This window comes from Myodes glareolus, chromosome 9, assembly GCF_982192425.1.
Source record: "Myodes glareolus chromosome 9, mMyoGla1.1, whole genome shotgun sequence".
In the NCBI taxonomy this organism is placed as follows: domain Eukaryota; kingdom Metazoa; phylum Chordata; class Mammalia; order Rodentia; family Cricetidae; genus Myodes; species Myodes glareolus.
The window spans coordinates 37,425,501-37,443,304 of record NC_142034.1 but is presented as its reverse complement, the minus strand read 5'-3'; the positions used below and the strand labels follow the sequence as shown (position 1 = coordinate 37,443,304).

At 40.3% G+C, this 17,804-nt stretch overlaps 1 protein-coding gene across 1 annotated transcript in view; it reads right to left on the bottom strand.

Moving 5' to 3' along the window:
- Positions 1–17,804, bottom strand: part of Appbp2 (amyloid beta precursor protein binding protein 2) — a 47,867-nt gene that overhangs the window by 16,356 nt on the left and 13,707 nt on the right. The window contains exons 2-5 of the mRNA XM_048446741.3: positions 14,515–14,603; positions 12,451–12,602; positions 11,523–11,646; positions 1,681–1,849 (exon numbers count right to left, since the gene is read on the bottom strand). Coding sequence (XP_048302698.1) covers positions 1,681–1,849; positions 11,523–11,646; positions 12,451–12,602; positions 14,515–14,603 — 534 coding nt within the window. The remainder of the gene's footprint in view (positions 1–1,680; positions 1,850–11,522; positions 11,647–12,450; positions 12,603–14,514; positions 14,604–17,804) is intronic.

The following is a 17,804-nucleotide window of genomic DNA, read 5'->3' as shown; positions in this document are numbered from 1 at the left end:
GCTGGAGGTGAACCTATATATGAATCCTATATCAAAACACTCCTATAGTTTTTATAAATTAAAGTATTATAGATGGGATACATGTTCAGGAAATGAGGCCTGCTCTATATTCTATGTTCCAGAAGCCATTACTGCATACAGCAGCTCCCTGACCCTGCCGTAGCAAACATTCCCCTTCTTCTAGCCCCTCAGTGAACTAAGTATATCTTTAAGGCTTTAGTCTTAGACTAGCTTTCACATAGTTTCCTTTCCCTCTGTAACATTTCATCTCCTCCCTCCACCCACTTTGTCTATCTGAGACAAGGTTCACTATATAACCTATGTAGACCAGGCTGGCCTCAAACTCAGAGAGAGTCAACCGCCTCTGTCTCAGTTGCTAGGATTAAAGGTGCACGCCATTATACCCAGCTATAATTTTCCCTATTAATTATTTGTTTAGTTGAGTGCCTACTTTATACTGGATATTATAAGCACTTCATGTTCATTGATACATTTAACTGATAACACAGCACATGGTATGTCTATTATTATGGAAAAGAAAGTTATAGAGGTCAAGTGGCAGGCAATGAGCTAGCAACTATGTAAGATGAGGCAAAACAAACAAAAAATGACCTTTTCCTAGTGATTAGCTGAAGGCAAAAAAAAGCAAAGTAAGTTACCCTGGATAGTGACAATTGCTACTATATAAAGAAAGAAGACAGCAAGATAACCCATTTTGGTAAGTTCTGAGCTTAACTGAGAGGTCTTGTCTCAAGCTGAAACAGTGATTGAGATTCCCAGTATCATTCTTCTGCACACATGCATACAAATGTATACATGCACCTATCAACATACACGCTCTCACAAGCATGTGAATAGATACATGCATACTTACACATCTACACATGCATACATATGAAAAATGGCTGGAATGATGGCTCAGTGGTTAAGAGTAGCTGCTGGCCTTACAAAGGACCCACATTCTGTTTCCAGTGTCCACATCAGATTGCTTACAACTACCCATAGTAACTGGAGTCCACCACCCTCTTCTAGCCTCCTCTGTACTCATGTACACACAGCAACACACAGACATACATGAAAACACAATCAAAAACAAATCTATTTTTACATTTAACAAATCTATTTAATAAATCTACTTTTAGATTAAAGGCACATGCCTTTAATCCCAGCACTCAGAAGGCAGACACAGATGGTCTCTGTGAGTTTGAGGCCAGCTTGGTCTACAAAGAGTTTCAGGACAGACAGGGCTACAGAGAGAAACTCCGTCTCAAACAAACAAACAAACAAACCCAAAAAGCAAATGAAGTATTTTTCCATTCTGCAATGAAACCACGACAGGAACCTAGCACGTGAAAGCTGTGAGTGGTGGTGCACACCTGTGATCTGAGCAGCACTGATCTCAGCACTCAGGAGCCTGAGCCTCAGGCTACCAAGTCTTGTTTTATCCAAAAAAACAAAACAACAACCCTAAGGATCACCCAATACCTGAAATGTAACTCAGAAGACAGGTAAGAGAAGACTGGCTTATCCTGTTCCAAAGGGAGCTACCTTGAAATGCTTACCCCACCACAGTGTGGCACAGGTCGGCAATCCCAGCACTTGATAGGGTGATAGAGGAAGACCACAAATTTAAGGGCAGCTTGGGCTACAAAGACCTTGTCTCAAAACAAGCCAACTTACCTCATCATAGTGGCTTTTTGCAAATAGAAGTGCACATAGTTCTCCATAGAGAGCAGCTCTGTTTGCTTGCTGGCCATGCTTTGATAACTTATCCATGTATGTCTGAGCTAATTTAAATGTTTCTTCACCTAAATGATATTTGCAATTTCCATTTCGCACATGAAGCAACCTGAAAAGACAAAAAAGCTTTTACTTTTGGTACTTCCAGCATAGTGACCCTGATAACTTTTTGCTGTTGTTGTTTTTCAGGACAGAGTTTCTCTGTGTAACTTTGGACCCTGTCCTAGAACTTGCTCTGTAGACCAGGCTGGCCCTGAACTCACAGCCTCCCACCATGAGCCACCACCACCTGGTCCCTGACAACCTCTTAAAATAATGGTGCAGAACCTAAATGACAAGACAGTGGACACAAGAAATGAGGCTGCACTAGAAAGAACTGTTCTATCTACAGCACTGCTGATAATGCTGAGAACTTCTTGTGATGAATCTCATTGATTCATTCTGTTCTCTAAATATTAATGTATTTTGTGTATTCAGCATGTAAAAAAAAGGAATTCTTCTTGTTCCAAATTCAAATACAATGCAGAAAATAGTGAAGAAAATAAAAAACAAATCTGACATATTACCACCTGCCATTACCGTTCTTTCTCAGTTTTTGGATGTCTGTGGATCACTTCATCAGCTGCCACTGCTCTCATCCATGCTGCTTCCTAAGTGTTCATTTTAGCTTACTGTATCACAATGATACAATGGTGATACCTATCTGTCCTATACCCTCTGTGGCAGAAAATCCTGAGTATACCATACAAAATAATGTTTAACCTGCTAACAACCTAATGAGTATGCAAGTCTATCAACATGCTTTAGAGGAGACTAAACTCTAGGCTGCAGTAGACTATACATCTACAGACTATAGGACAAGAATAGTTCTTAAGACAAATACTTATCTATTATAGTGCTGGCTGAATGCAATGTCTATTTACAAGGCCACTACATTCTAAAAATGCCTAGAACCCAGAGGCAATAAAGACATAAAAGACATTTAAAAGAAAACCAATCAGGGCATTAATATCAGTACTCTAGAGGCAGAGCTAGGCCTAAATAATAAAACTGTCAAAACCATGTGAGAAGCAGGCACAGCTAGGCAGTAGAGGCCCTCCCTACCTAATGTGTGAGGCCCTAAATTCAGTCCCTAGCACTGGAGAAGAGAAAGGGAGGGAGGGAGGGAGGGAAGGAGAATTAATCTAGATACTCTAGATGGTAGGTGAAATGACTGTATTTCTGAACAGGGCAGTCAAGGTTGAGCAGAATATGAACTTAAGAGTAAAGCATCTACAGATAAAAATATTTAAAAAGAAAAAGAAAAACAAAACCCAATCAACAGATACTTGAGTAAGGCTGGTGGCACAAGTCGTGCATATTTACAACCTGCTTGGGCTACAGAATGAGTCTGAGGCCATCTTGGGTACTGTAGAAAGACCTTGTATACAAATACAAAATAACAACAGGGCTGAGGATTGTAGTGATATTTTGTTTGTAATCTAACAAATAAAACCTGCCTGAAGATCAGAGTACAGATAAACTACTAGGAAATAGAGGTCAGGCAGCAGGGTGGCACACACCTTTAATCCCAGCACTCCCAGAGGCAGAAAGATCTCTAGGTTCAAGGTCACCTACCTTACACTTCTACTCAAGATTGATCCAGTCTCAGAGAGAAAGAAAGCCAGGTAGTGGTGGCTCACACTTTTAATCCCAGTATGAGGGCGTCATACATCTTTAATCCCAGCACTAGGGAGGTGGAGACAAGGAGGAATACGACTGGGCAGAGAGAGGAATATAAGGTAGGAGGAAACAGGAGCTGGAGGAATTCAGTTTGAGGATTCAGCCAGAGAGGCAGTCTGAGGTTCACAGTGAGAGCATTCAGTTTGGGGATTCGTGGAGACAGGATCACCCCTTCGGTCTGAGCATTGGTAGAGCTAAGAACTCTCTAGTGGCTGACTGCTCTGCTTCTCCGATCCTTCAGCTTTCACCCCTGATAGCTGACTCCTGGTTTTTATTATTAAGAACAATTAGAATTCATGCTACAGAGGATGTGGCTCAGCTGGGTAGTATGCCTATTTAGCATGCATGATACTGATGTGGGATGTCTCTCCATATGCTGTGGATATGTGTTATTACCATTGGTTAATAAAGAAGTTGTTTTGGTCAAAAGCAAGGCAGAATAGAGTCTGGTGGGAAATTCAAAGAGATTTGGAGAGAAAAAGGGAAGTCAGGGAGACACCAGCAGCTGCTGGAGAAGCAAGACATGATGTAACAAGCCACAAGCATCATGGTAAAATACAGAATAGTAGAAATGGATTGATTTAAGTTGTAACAGATAGTTAAAAATAAGCCTGAGCTAATAGGTGAAACAGTTTGTAATTAATATTAAGCCTCAGAGTGACTATTCAGGAACTGGCGGGCTGGAGAGAAACCTCCAATTACACAACACCCTAGGTTCAAACCTCAGCACCACATAAACTAGACACGGTGGTATGATCTGCCATCCCAGCATTTGGACAGTGGAGTCATGAGGATCAGACGTTAAAGGTAATTCTCAGCTGCTCAGGCAGTTCAAAGATCGCCTGGTATACATGAGACACTCTCTCTCTCTCTCTCTCTCTCTCTCTCTCTCTCTCTCTCTCTCAAGGAAATCAGGAGTTGTTAATGCCCTTTATTTACCATGAGTACTCCAGGAGGAAGATCATTTCTGGCCATTACTGAGTAACTGGCACATGAAGAGATAAGACTATTTAATGCCAGAAAGGCACTGCCTGGTGCTTCCTCCAGTCCCATTGGTGGTCTGTTCAAACATACACTAAACATACAGAGACCCATTAGGCTCTGTATATCCATCTGGGCTGAGAGCAAGCAGGATGGAAGAGCCAAGAAACTTCTGGTGCATTTCATAGGTCTGAGCAAAGGGTGTGTTGCCAAGGTTCCCATTTGCACTTTCACAATTAACAATGTGAAATCACACCTCCCTTATCAACCACTACTGCAAAAAGTAACTGATTTTATTTTTGTTGTTGTTGTTTGTTTGTTTTGAGACAGGTCTCTACATAGTCCCGGCAGTTCTAAAATTCACAGAGATCCTCCTGTCTCTGCATCTCAGGTGCTGAGATTAAAGGCATATGCCATCATGCCGGGTTAAAAAGCAACTATTGTTTACCATGTCAAACTATGTAAGTTTCAAATGAGAAAAAAGCAAACATGGTAGTCATTCAGTTTATAAATATATTTACTGCAAGACAGAAGAGCTGGACTGGCAAGATGGCTCAAAGGGCAAAGGCAGTGATTCATGTAAAACCCGATGACCTGAGTTTGGTCCCCAGGTTTTAGTGGAACAAGAAAACAGAATCCTAAAAAGTTGTCCTCTGACTCCCACACAAGAGGCAGGGCATATGTGAGCCTATGTGCACATTCACGTGCACCTGCATACCACAGAGTCAAAATAAAATGAAAACTTGCTAGAAAGATGTCTCAGTGGAGAAGGTGTTTGCCATGAAACCCAAGGGTCAGAGTTTGGATTCCCCAGAACCTACCTATATAATAAGGGGGTAGGCCTGGTGGCAATCTGTAATTTCAGTTCTTCAGAGGGAGAGACAAGAGATTCCTGGAGCAAACTCAATAGCTAGATGGGACCTTACCTCAGCAAATAAAGTGGAAAGCAGTGAAGGAAGACTTGATGACTCTACATGGATTCACATATGTATTCACACATGCGCGCAAACACATGAATATATACACAAACACTCCACAAACAAATACAAACAATTTTTTAAAAGATTTATTTATTTATTACGTATACAGTGTTCTGCCTGCATTTGCATCTGCAGGCCAGAAGAGGGCACCAGATCTCATTACAGGTGATTGTGAGCCACCATGTGGGTGCTGGGAATTGATCTTAACCTCTGAGACATCACTCCAGCCCCACAAACAATTTGTAAAAAGACTAAGGGGGGAGGGGTGCACGCCTGTAATCCTAGCACTCGGGAGGCAGAGGCAGGCGGTTCTCTGTGAGTCTGAGGTCAGTTTGGTCTACAAGAGCTAGTTCAAAGACAGGCTCTAAAACTGCAGAGAAACCCTGTCTCGAAAAAAATCAAAAATAAAATAAAATAAACAAAAAAGAGTAAGCAAATTACTAGATCCATACCAGACAGATGGGACGAAAACAAATTACATAATACCAGCTGTTGAGAAGGTTCAGAGGGTAAAAGTGGCCTAACAACCGAGTTCAATACCTACAGCCCAAATGCCGGAGGGAGAAAACTGAGTCCTGCAAGCGTCCTCTCCTCCACATGAACACTGCTGCATGTACCTCAACTCCCTGCCCCCACTTCACCAAATACAAAAGTAAATGTAATTTTTTAAAAAATTAAGGGACTAAACTGGATATGGTGGCACACACCTTTAACCCTAGCATTTGAGAGGCAGAGGCAAGCAGATCTCTGTGAGTTTGTGACCAGTTTGGTCTCATAGTGACTTCTAGGACAACCAGGATTATGTAGAAAGACTAGCTCAAAACAAGCAAGCAAGCAAACAAACAAACAAACAAAACTAAGGGACTGGAGAGATGGCTCAGCAATTAAAGAGTGCTTACTCTTCCAGGACAGGCTCCAAAGTTACACAGAGAAACCAAACCCTAACTCAAAAAACAAAACAAGAGTGATTACTAGTCTTGAAGAAGACCTGGGTTCAATTCTTAGCACCCACATGGTGGCTCACAACCACCTGTAAGTATAGTTCCAGGGGACCCCAGGCCCACTTCTCACCTTTGCAATCAATGTTCCTACATGCTACACATATATATACACACAGGCAAAAACACTCATACACATAAAATTTAAACAAATCTAAAATTTAAAAATAAATTATTTATAACTATAAATATATCATTTATAATTAGTTATAAAAATAAATTATTAAAAGAATAAATACTGCCAGGTGGCAGTTGTGCACACGTTTTATCTCAGCACTCAGAAGGCAGAGGCAGTTGGATCTCTGTGAATTCAAGGTCAGCCAGAGCTACACTCAGAGAAACCCTGTCTGGATAAACTAATCAAACAAAGACAGACAGATAAAATGAATATGGAATGATATGAATGTGATGGCACACACCTTCAATCCCAGTACCCCAGTGACAAAAGACAAGCAGATCTCTGTGAGTTCCAGGTCAATCAGGTTACATAGTGAGACAATGTCTTAAAACAGACATGGAGACAGACAGACACACGCGCGCGCGCGCACACACACACACATAAATACACAATGTGAACATCTTAACTGTCAACTTAATTGGCTTAATAAATGCCTAGGTTACTTAATAAAGCATAACCTCTGGGTTTCTAGAGACAGACCATAAGAATTGGGAACTAATCAATGGATTAATGAATGACATGATAGTGTTACGGGGACACTGTGAAAAGCAGGTAGGACCTAGGTGAAAAAGGTAGGTAGGTCACTAGGAGCACATCCTTGGGGGCTACAACTTGTCCTGATTCTTTGCACTCCTGTTCCAACCTGCTTCTGTTACCACGTTTATCTGTGAGTACAGAATGGGGTCAAGTTACCATGAACAGCATGAACCCCTGAAACGTAAGCCAGAAGAAATCTTTTCTCCTTTAAGCTGTTTCTGTCAGGTATTGAGTCAAAGTGAAAAGAACAGCACAGGCTGAAAGCAAACTGAGGAAATGAGTCTCTCTCCTTCCTATGTTTTCTAAGATCATATACCATTTTTTCTAAGATCTAATATATTTTTATAGAAATAAAAGGTTGAAGTGCTTAAGATTCATGAAGCCCTGGGTTTGATTTCTAGCACCAAAAAAAAAAAATATTTTTTTAAAATAAATGACAGATTGATTAGGGGACAAGTTAGACAGTGACACTAAGGGTTTAATTCTAGTTTTTGGATTTTAATGAAATATATAAGATGAAATTCAGTTTTCTTTTGAAACCAGTTCTCATTGTATAGTCTAGGCTGGCTTCTAATTTGGGACCTTTCTGCTTGCACTTTTCAAGTGTTGGGATTACAAGCATGTGCCATTACATCCTACCTGAACCATGCTTAAGTATATAATTAATTCAGTTCTACTAATTACATTTATCAAGCCATGCAATCATTACTCCCAACTATTGACATCCCATTCTTTCTTAACCTAGTCCTCAGTAACTTTTTACTGTTTATAAACTTACTTCTGTACTATATACTTTTATATAGTAAATAAGTATAAAATATATTATGAAATATAAAATACAAATTTACTTCTGCACTATATACTTTACTTCTATACTATATACTTTTACATGGTAAACATAAACATAAAAATCATGACGTATAAAATATAAATTTACTTCTATACTATATACTTCTGCTATAAATTTGTTTTATATACATGCATGTATATATCTACCATTTTTTTCTCACAGGGTAAAATTCTCAGGGTTCTTCCACACTGCAGCACACAGAATTGAGTATCTTTTCATCTGCAGACAGATACTTGAATTCTTTTTAGCTTCTGGCTCTGTGACATAGCATTCAAGTCTCAAGTCTCTGCTTTCTTTCATTTTTTATTACATATTTACTTGTACATGTGTATGTCTATGTATGAGGTCAGACGGGTATCAGATGTCCTGAAGCTGAAGTTACAGGCAGTTGTGAGCTACCTGATGTGGGTACTGGGAATGAAATTCATGCCCTATGTAAGAATAGTATGTATTGCAGGGAGGTGGTGGAGTATGCCTTTACTCCCAGCACTTGGGAGGCAGATAGATCTCTGAGTTCAAGGCCAACATGGTCTATAAGAGCGAGTTCCAGCACAGCCAGGGGTACACAGACCCTGTCTCAGGAAGAAAAAAAAAAGAAAAAGAAAAAGAAAATTGTGCTCTTAAACACTGAGCAGTCTCTCTGGCCCGAGTCTATGCTTTCAATGCTCTTGGATATGTACCTTAGAATGCAGCTGCTGGGCCATATGGTAATTCTATGTTTAGATTCTGAGAAACTGCTAAACTGTATACTGCACAGCTGTATCATTTTACACTCAGCACCAGTGTGCAAAGCTTGCAATTGTTCTTCATCTTCGCTACCACTTAACTTTCTGCTTGCTTTAGCATTGCTGGAAATCCATCCTAGGATATGGATGGGCAAGAGCTCATCTCTACTTCATTAGGACAAAATTTTATATGCCCTTGGTACATGTGAGGAGGTACCTTATCTGACTTGATATAGAGTTCCCTGATGATTCATACTATTAGTAATATTTTTCATATGCTCATTGGCAATTTACACCGTTTCTTTGCAAAGTGTCCACTTAAATCTCTTTCCTATTTAAAAATGTGTCATTTGGGAAGGGACCCCTCCCCTCCCCCCACTGCTGCGGGCCCTTTGTCTCCTGAGTCCTGGGAAGACCAGCTAGCCCTGTTGCCCTGCTGAGCAGTTCTTCCCAGAGAGATCCCTCATCTGGCGTTGGATGACGATACAGATGGAGGCCCGCGTTGGAGCACGGAACTGAGCCCCCCAAGATCCAAATGGAAGGAAGAAAATGACGAAGGACTGCGAGGGATACTATCACCCACTGATACAAGGGGTCGGATCTAATGAGAGTTTACCAAGGCCAGATGGACCGTGACTGAACGAGCATGTGATCCAACCAGATTCTCTGAATGTGGCCGGATTTTCTGAATGTGGCTGGCCTGCAGTCTTACTGAGAAGCCATTGACAATGACACTGGGACTGGTTTCCTCTGCATATACTGGATTTTTGGGATCCAGTCTGTTTGGATGCTCATCTTCCTGGACCTGGAGGGAGGGGGGAGGAACTTGGACTTCCCACAGGGCAGGAGACCCTGACTGCCCTTGGGGACAAAGAGGGAGGAGAAGAGGGAGGGGGGGAGTGGGAGGGCGTTGGGAGGAGGGGCGTAAATGGAAACTCTTTATAATTTAATAAAATTACTTTCAAAAAAAAAAAAAGTGTCATTTGGGCAGGGGTAAAGTGGAGTGATGCATACCTTTAATCCCAGCACTTGGGAGGTAAAGGCAGGCAGATGGATCTCTGTGAGTTTGAGGCCAGCCTGGTCTTCAAAAAGAGCTCCAGGACAGACAGGGTTACACTTAGAAACCCTGTCTCAAAGAAACAAACAAAAACAAAACAAAACAAAAAAACATTGGGTCATTTGTTGTTGAGTTGTACTCCTTGATACACTCTAAATACTAGACCCTTGCCCAATACATGATCTGTAATACTGCAGGTTGTCTTTAAGATGGGTCAATGGGAATGGTGGTGTATCCCTGTACTCCCAACACTCAGGAGGCGCAGGTAGGAGAACTCAGTTTCTGGCCAGTCTCAGGTATATAGTGAGACCCTGACTGAAAGGAAATAAATAAGGATAATATGGGTGAGGGGTAGAAAGAAAAGAGGGAGACTGATAGGATCTTGCTATGTCCCCCGAGCATTGAGAAGTAAACCATCAGAACCAGCTTCACTGTGTTGATACTGTCCTCTGATTGACAAAAGTTTCTAGGAGTTCTGGTTATTGCTCCTTTTTAAAACTTGTATGTGTGTACATGTGTATATGAGTACTAAAGTACACGTGGAGGTCAGAGGTCAAGACTGGGTGCTTTTCTCAATTGCTATCCACTTTGCATTTTGAGAATCTCTCACTAAATCTAGAGCTTATCAATTCAGACATGTGCCACCATGCCTATAACACCTACTGTAACCTAAGTGCTGGAGACTGAACTCCAGTCTCTGTGTTTGCAGGGCTAGCGCTCCCTTAACTCACTGGGTTATCTCCTCAGCGGTTTCTTTTTTTGAGACAAATCTCAATTCTGATTTCTAACTGTATTATCTGCAGCTTCCCTCTTTTTTTTTTTTTTTAATTAGTTTGCTTTAAGCTAAGGAAGAAATCACTGTGAGGGCAGTCAACACAGCTCTTTCTGTGAGCATTCTTCCTCCTCTTGCTCGATGACAAAGCCTAAGCTTATCAATAAGTTTGATCTCCAGCACAGAAAGAGGAAAGAATATTTTGAAGAAATATTGACCTGAAACATACTTTTAATTCTGAAGTACTGACAACTTTCGCACAGGAGTGAGAGGTCAGCTGTTGCTAATTTAAAGCAGTATTAAGAGAGGGGATGCCGTTCCCCTTGCCAGTGACTGACTCGGGTTATCCAAAGTCCTAGCTCTGATCTGTAGACTGACAGGAAGATCTGCTAGTATATTAGGACCCTGGGTCTTCTTGGACTTGAAAATGTTTTCCTTTGTCCTGGAAATCAGTGAGGTACACTATTTTTTTCCCCAAACACTGAGATACCACTATTTTCTTTCTTTGTTTTTCTTATTTTATTTTTTAAATTTCCGACTATCTTCCTTTAGTGTCTTTTTACTTATCTTTGGACTTCAAGGAATTAAACTACATGAGATTCATGTTCTCTTTAATCTGGGTTCAAGTTATTTCCTACCCAACAGTTCAAGAAGGTTTTTACTGTATTAAAAAACAAAATAGGTTGGGCATGGTGTTGTTCCCTTTAATTCTAGCACTTGGGAGGCAAGGCAGGAAGATCTCTGTGAGTCTGAGGGCAGCCTGGTCTACACAGAAAGACCCTATCTCCACACACACACAGTCTGTAGCAGGTTAATAACATTTTGGAGATGGAGACTGGACTACTGAAAACATGGCATAATTACCATCTAAGAGATTTAGTCAATTGTTGGGAGTATACCCAGAATTCTGAGCCCAAATCACTAACACCAAGTATCCCTATAGCTAAGTATCACCTAATCATAGGATCTACTCTAAGCTTACCTCACACAACACTCCACTGCTCGAAACCAGTGAAGCATCTCGTCATGTAGAGTACATAACTGAAGACAAGACAGAAAAACCTTCTCAGCATCGCTGTACCAGCCTGCATCGGAAAGAAATCCACCTGAAGAGCAAGAAAATCAGTAACATTAAGTGACTCAGTAAACTGTAAGCTACTAATGACATGTTTATAACAAAACACCTAACTCAAACACTCAATATTAATATGAAATAATTAATTAATAATATTAACATCTTACTTTTAACTTTGGAAAAGTTTGATCTCCAGCACAGAAAGTGGGAATAATAATTTGAAGAAATATTTGCCTAAAATGTACTTTTAATTCTGTATAATTGTGAAAACTACCTAAATTATAAAATTATCACAATATTTATATATGTAAGTAGGTATATATATAAATAAATATAAAGGGATATATGTCTATATCCCTTCCCAGAATATTTTAAAGTGATTTCTGCTTATAAAGTATTTCTACAAAAAAATAAAAATACCTAATTTTGGAAAACAAAAACAAGGCCCTAAAAAGATTTCAGCCTCATGTCACAGCATACAGTAAGCAGTTAAAGAATTTGGTGACAGCATGACACAGCAGAAAGGCGTGCTTTGGGATCACAGAGACGGGGATTCTAAACATAGCTCACTAAAAGTTATGAGCTGATCCACTTACTCAACTTCATTAAGTCTACTTCTGCATATGCAAATACTATTACTGTACTGGGCTGGAATGCCATGAGAGTTCAGGAAGACACCACTTACATGCTCAAGTTGAATAGGCGATACCTAGGTATGACAGTTGCTCACAATCTGCCTGTGCAGACTGTGGGAACTCTTGCAGGGAACCCTCGTTAGAAGGTTTAACTCAAGGTCATTATAGAATGAACACTCCTCTACTTTCCCATTACTTACCTAACACAAAGCCAACCTGGATGGCCTTCTCCTTTACTGCAGCATCTGATTCTGCTATGTAAGAGCACCGTCTACTGAATGAGTAGGCCAGAACAGAAGCAACTTTAACACCATGATCCATCAGAGCCTGAAAACAATGATGAAGCAAATGTCTGAAAGAGAAGAGAAAGGTGATTCTGGAGAGGCAAATGATTTTGCCTCTTTAGAGATAGCAGCTCCTCTATTAAATATGATACCATTGTTTTCTAAAACAAAACAAGGTAAGTGAGGCTAAGTCTGTAACCTGATGGTACCTAAGGATAGGGCTAGCTTTAAAAATCACGTATACTGGAGCTGGAGAGATGGTTCAGTGGTTAAGAGCACTGGCTGTTCTTCCAGAGGTCCAGGCATCAATTCCCAGCAACCACATGGCAGCTCACAACTGTCTGTGACTCCAGTTCCAGAGGATCCAACAACCTCACACAGAGATACATGCAAATAAAATACCAATGCATATAAAATAATTTTTTAAAAATCAAATATACTCCAAAAATAAGACAATGGGGCTGGGGTGAAGGCTCAGCACTTGCCACACAAACCTGACAACGAGTCTGCATCTTAGCATACACATAAAAGCTGGACACAGTAGTACAAGGACTAGAAATCCAGTGCAGCCCTACAGGAAGATGGGAGGCACAAATAAGAAACTTGCTAGAATCTCACAGGTCAGCTAGCCTGGCATATGTGGCAGTGAACACTAAGAAAGACACTGGCAGCCAGGTGTAGTGGCACATGCCTTTAATCCTAGCACTTGGGAGCAGAGGCAGCCAGCCTGGTCTACAGAGTGAGTGCCAGGACAGGTTCCAAAGCTACAAAAGAAACCCTATCTCAAAAAAAAAAAAGAGAGAGAGAGAGAAAGAGAGAGAATATCTCTCAGTAAGGTGTAAGGTAAAGAAAGACCAACATCTAAAGCCAGACTGGGCTACATGACACCCTGCCTTAAAAGTATCAAACCCCTTACTAAGAGCTTTATGTGTATTTATAACGTAAAAATATGTTCTTTGACCTTTTCTCAAATAAAGTATAACTCTTATTTTTGCTTTCAAAGCTTTTCACTGAGTTATCGTCCCACTCCATGGAACTTGCCACCATAGTATTCAGTAGTCTTTTGTCTACTTATAAATTTTAATGGTGAAAACATTCTGCAAATGTCTATTACTGATGTGATGCGGGAGAATTGTCTGTATTCTGTCAATCATATTTTAATAAAACGCTGATTGACCAGGCAGGCAGTATAGGCGGGAAAACCAGACAGGAAGTAGAGGTGATGCAATGAGAACAGGAGAATTCTGGGAATCAGGGAGGTTCCTCAGCGACTCCTGCGCGCAGACCACCAAAGAGGCAGCATGTAACCTGCCCAGCTGAAAAAGGTACGGAGCCATTATGGCTAACATAAGTTATAAGAGTTAACAAGAAGCCTGACCTAATGAGCCAATCAGTTTATAATCTTATGGAGTCTTGTGTGTGACTTTCCTTGGGACTTGCTGGCTTATTGGGGTACTGGGCCGGACAGAAACCCCAACAAGCCGGCCCCTCATGTTACACTGATGGCTGAACAAGGCAAGTATACTTAATATCACTGAATTATATTCTATTTTTATCATTTTATGTGTATGATGATTGTTTTGCCCGCATGTATGCCTATTGTCCTTGAAGTCCAGAAGAGGATACTGTACCCGCGAAACTAGAGTTTCATATAGGCACTGTCCTATAGGTGCTAGGAATTGTATCTGAGTCCTCTGGGAGAGCAATCAGTCTTCTTAACCACTGAACCATCTCTCCAGCCCCTGAATCATACATTTTGAAATGGTATATAAGTAACAAATTTTATGGTATATATGTTTTAGTAGTCTTTTTATTGGGGGGGGCTGTCTCCTCCAATCTGTAATTCAAGCCTCATGAAGGAGATAAAGGAGGATCAGAAGTTTAGCAAATTCAAAACTCAAGCCCATCTTGGGCCACGTAAGACTCAGAAGGAAGGAGAGACGAACGCGTGAAAGCCAGTACACATGCACACAAATTTACCTTTTATCCAAAGCTCTCAAAACTTTAGCAAAAACTTCCAATTCACAGAATTCACTGCCCAGTTGACATAAGCGGCCCTGTTGGTAAAGCTGTAATAATAATAAGAAAAATAATTATTTTTAACTTTTTAATTTAACTTTCTACTCTGTGATTTAAAAAAAGGATTTAGCCATCCTCCACCCTCCCACGCCTCTCTGCTAGGTGATTGTATCTCAAGATGTGAACTCGCAGCTACTGTTCCAGGACCATGCTGCCTGCCATGATGGTCATGAACTTTAACCCTCTAAAACGGTAAGCCCCAAATAAACTCTTCTCTAATTTAAAAAAACAAAAAACAAAAACCAGGATTCAACAGAGGATTTTAACGACTGATTTTAAGTATAAATACACAGCAATATCAGAAAAGAGGCTTGCATGAAGAAGAATGCAATGAATAAATTTCTACAACTCATAAAAATTTTAACATTGCACATCATTGTTCAGAATTAGTATTGTGAAATAGAATAGCACCTGGAACATTATAAATTACCAAGAAGTGGTATTTAACTATATGTATCATACAAAAGTCCATTACTTAAGAAACTTAAACGTTTGTTTTTTTCTTTAAACAAAACTGGATAATTTTAAGTTATCAAAATAATAGCAAAACCAGTATCTAGAAACCAGCATGTTAATCTGCTCCACTGGGGCACTTCAGCCAATCTCAAATACTCAACTTAGTTCTGCATATATTTCACAAACATTATATAGTACATCTATCTAAAGATCCAGGATGACAGGATTCATATATTTCTGACTTGTTAGAACTGTGTTGTTGTTGTTTGATTTCGGTTTTTCCAGACAAGGTGTCTTCTCCGTGTGTGTGTGTGTGTGTGTGTGTGTGTGTGTGTGTGTGTGTGTGTGCGCGTGCGCACGTGCCTGGTTATCCTAGAACTTGCTCTGTAGACTATGCTGGCCTCAAACTCAGAGATCTGCCTACCTCTGCTTCCTGAATGCTGGGATTAAAGGTGTGTACCACCACTACCCAGCAGAAACCGGTACTTTTTAAAAGAACAATTTAGGAGCTGAGTGGTGGTGGCACACACCTAAACCCTGGCACTCAAGAGGCAGAGGCAGTTGGATCTGAGTTTGAGACCAGCCTGCTGGTCCACAGGGCGAGTTCCAGGATAGCTAGGGTTACACAGAGAAACTTTGTCAAAAAAAAAAAAAAATCAAAAAAGAACAATTTAGGGACTGCCAAAATGGCTTTGTGGATAAAGGAGCTTTGCAGCTTAGCCTGCAGACTGGAGCCCAATCACAGGGATCCAAAGGGTGTAAGGACAGAACTGATTTCTCCAACTGTCTTCTGAGGTCCACATACGTACACAAATATAAAGTTTAATTAATTAATAACATGTTTTTAAAAAACAAATATGGCCAGGCAGTAGTGGCACACGTCTTTAATCTCAGCACTCAGGAGGCAAAACCAGGAGGATCTCTGTTAGTTCAGGGCCAGCCTGGTCTACAGAACTAGTTCCAGGACAGCTAGGGCTGTTACAAAGAGAAGAAACTCTGACTCGAAAAACCAAAAACAAATACAGAGAGGGGCTAGAGAGATGGCTCATCAGTTAAGAGACTGACAGCTCTTTAGGGGACCCAGGCTCAATTCCCAGCAATCACAGGGTGGCTCACAACTCCCTGTAACTTCAACTCCAGAGGATACCACACATTCTTCTGGCTTCCTTGAGCATCAGACAAACACATGATACTCAGATACACAAGCAGTCAAGGCACTCATACACAAAATAAATGAATGAAAATTTAAAAAAGAAACAAATCCAGTTTTATCATTTTTCCTGACCTCAATTTCACCAAATGCTTTTGAATGTATGTAAGCTGTAACAGAAATTTTGCTATCTTAGTTCACTTTATATTACAGCTCCTTAACACTAACTCAACTGATGACAACATTGGTTGCAAAAAAAGAGGAAAGCAGGTCACTCTGTGCAGGAAAACAAATTACAAACTCAGCATACTGTTGGGCATAAGATCATTAGTCACACAAAGATCAGATTAAATTAGGTACATACACAGCTCAGTTATAGAACGCTTACAGCATACACCCTGGGTTCCATCTCTAACATGGGAGAGAAAAAAGTATAAATACCAATGGTTTCTGCAAAGTCAACAACTGCTGCCGAGAAGAGGGACTATAAGCTCAGGAAGGTGAATAGAACTGTGATGTTCATAGAATGAAAATATTCAAATTAACATTAAAACATAGTTCATAAGGAAAGAGTCGCTAATTTTGGAAATGGCTTTCTTTTTAATTAATTAATTAATTTATAAACTTTTATGTATATGGGTATTTTGCCTATATATACATTTGCACACCAGAAGAGGACATTGGATCCCATGGGGACTACAGATATAGATGGTTGTGAGCCACCATGTGAGTGCTGGGAATTGAACACAGGACCTCTGGAAGAACTCTTAACCACTGAGCTATTCCTACAGCCCCCAGAAATGCCCTTTCTGCTACAGAAAAATAAGGAGTTTTTGAGAATGTATGCAGTAAAATACACTAGCACCGATCAGTTATACTTATTTGACAACTGGCCATTATAGAATAATAAAGGAGAAACATAGCTGAGAATTCATAACTAAATTCCGATTTGGGGACAAAATAATGCAAAGCAGAACCAAAAATGTACTAACCAAGATATTTAGATATTTCTCCAAAGCACTAAGAAAAAAATCTTAACTTCCAGAGGCTCAGTGGGTAAAACCACACCCATGCAAGCACGAGGACTTGAGTTTGAATCCCCACTTTGCAATCGCAATACTCCTATGGGGAAGAGGGAGGTGGAGACCGAAAAGCATATACAGTAGAAAAACAAAAGGGGAAGAACTGACATTCAAGGTTATCCTCAGACCTTCACACACACACACACACACACACACACACACGCGCGCGCGCGCGCGCGCGCAAGCACACACAGTGATAAGTGTGCAATGGCACATGTGCATGCACTGACAGATGTGCATGCATGTGCACACACACATACACACACACTTTGTATACACACGCATTATACATAAGCATGCCTTCCCAAACCCTTGCCAAAATGATCGATTATCATTATCAACCTTAAGGCTTAGAATTTCTTTTATAAAATAGATAAAAATGAAACAAATTATATAACCATTTTGCCTTTTCTTGCCAGTCAAATAAAGACAAATTCAGTTGCATGTGTCGTGCAGTTCATAATATCCCTTAACTAAAAACTGATATAACCTACTAAATGTAA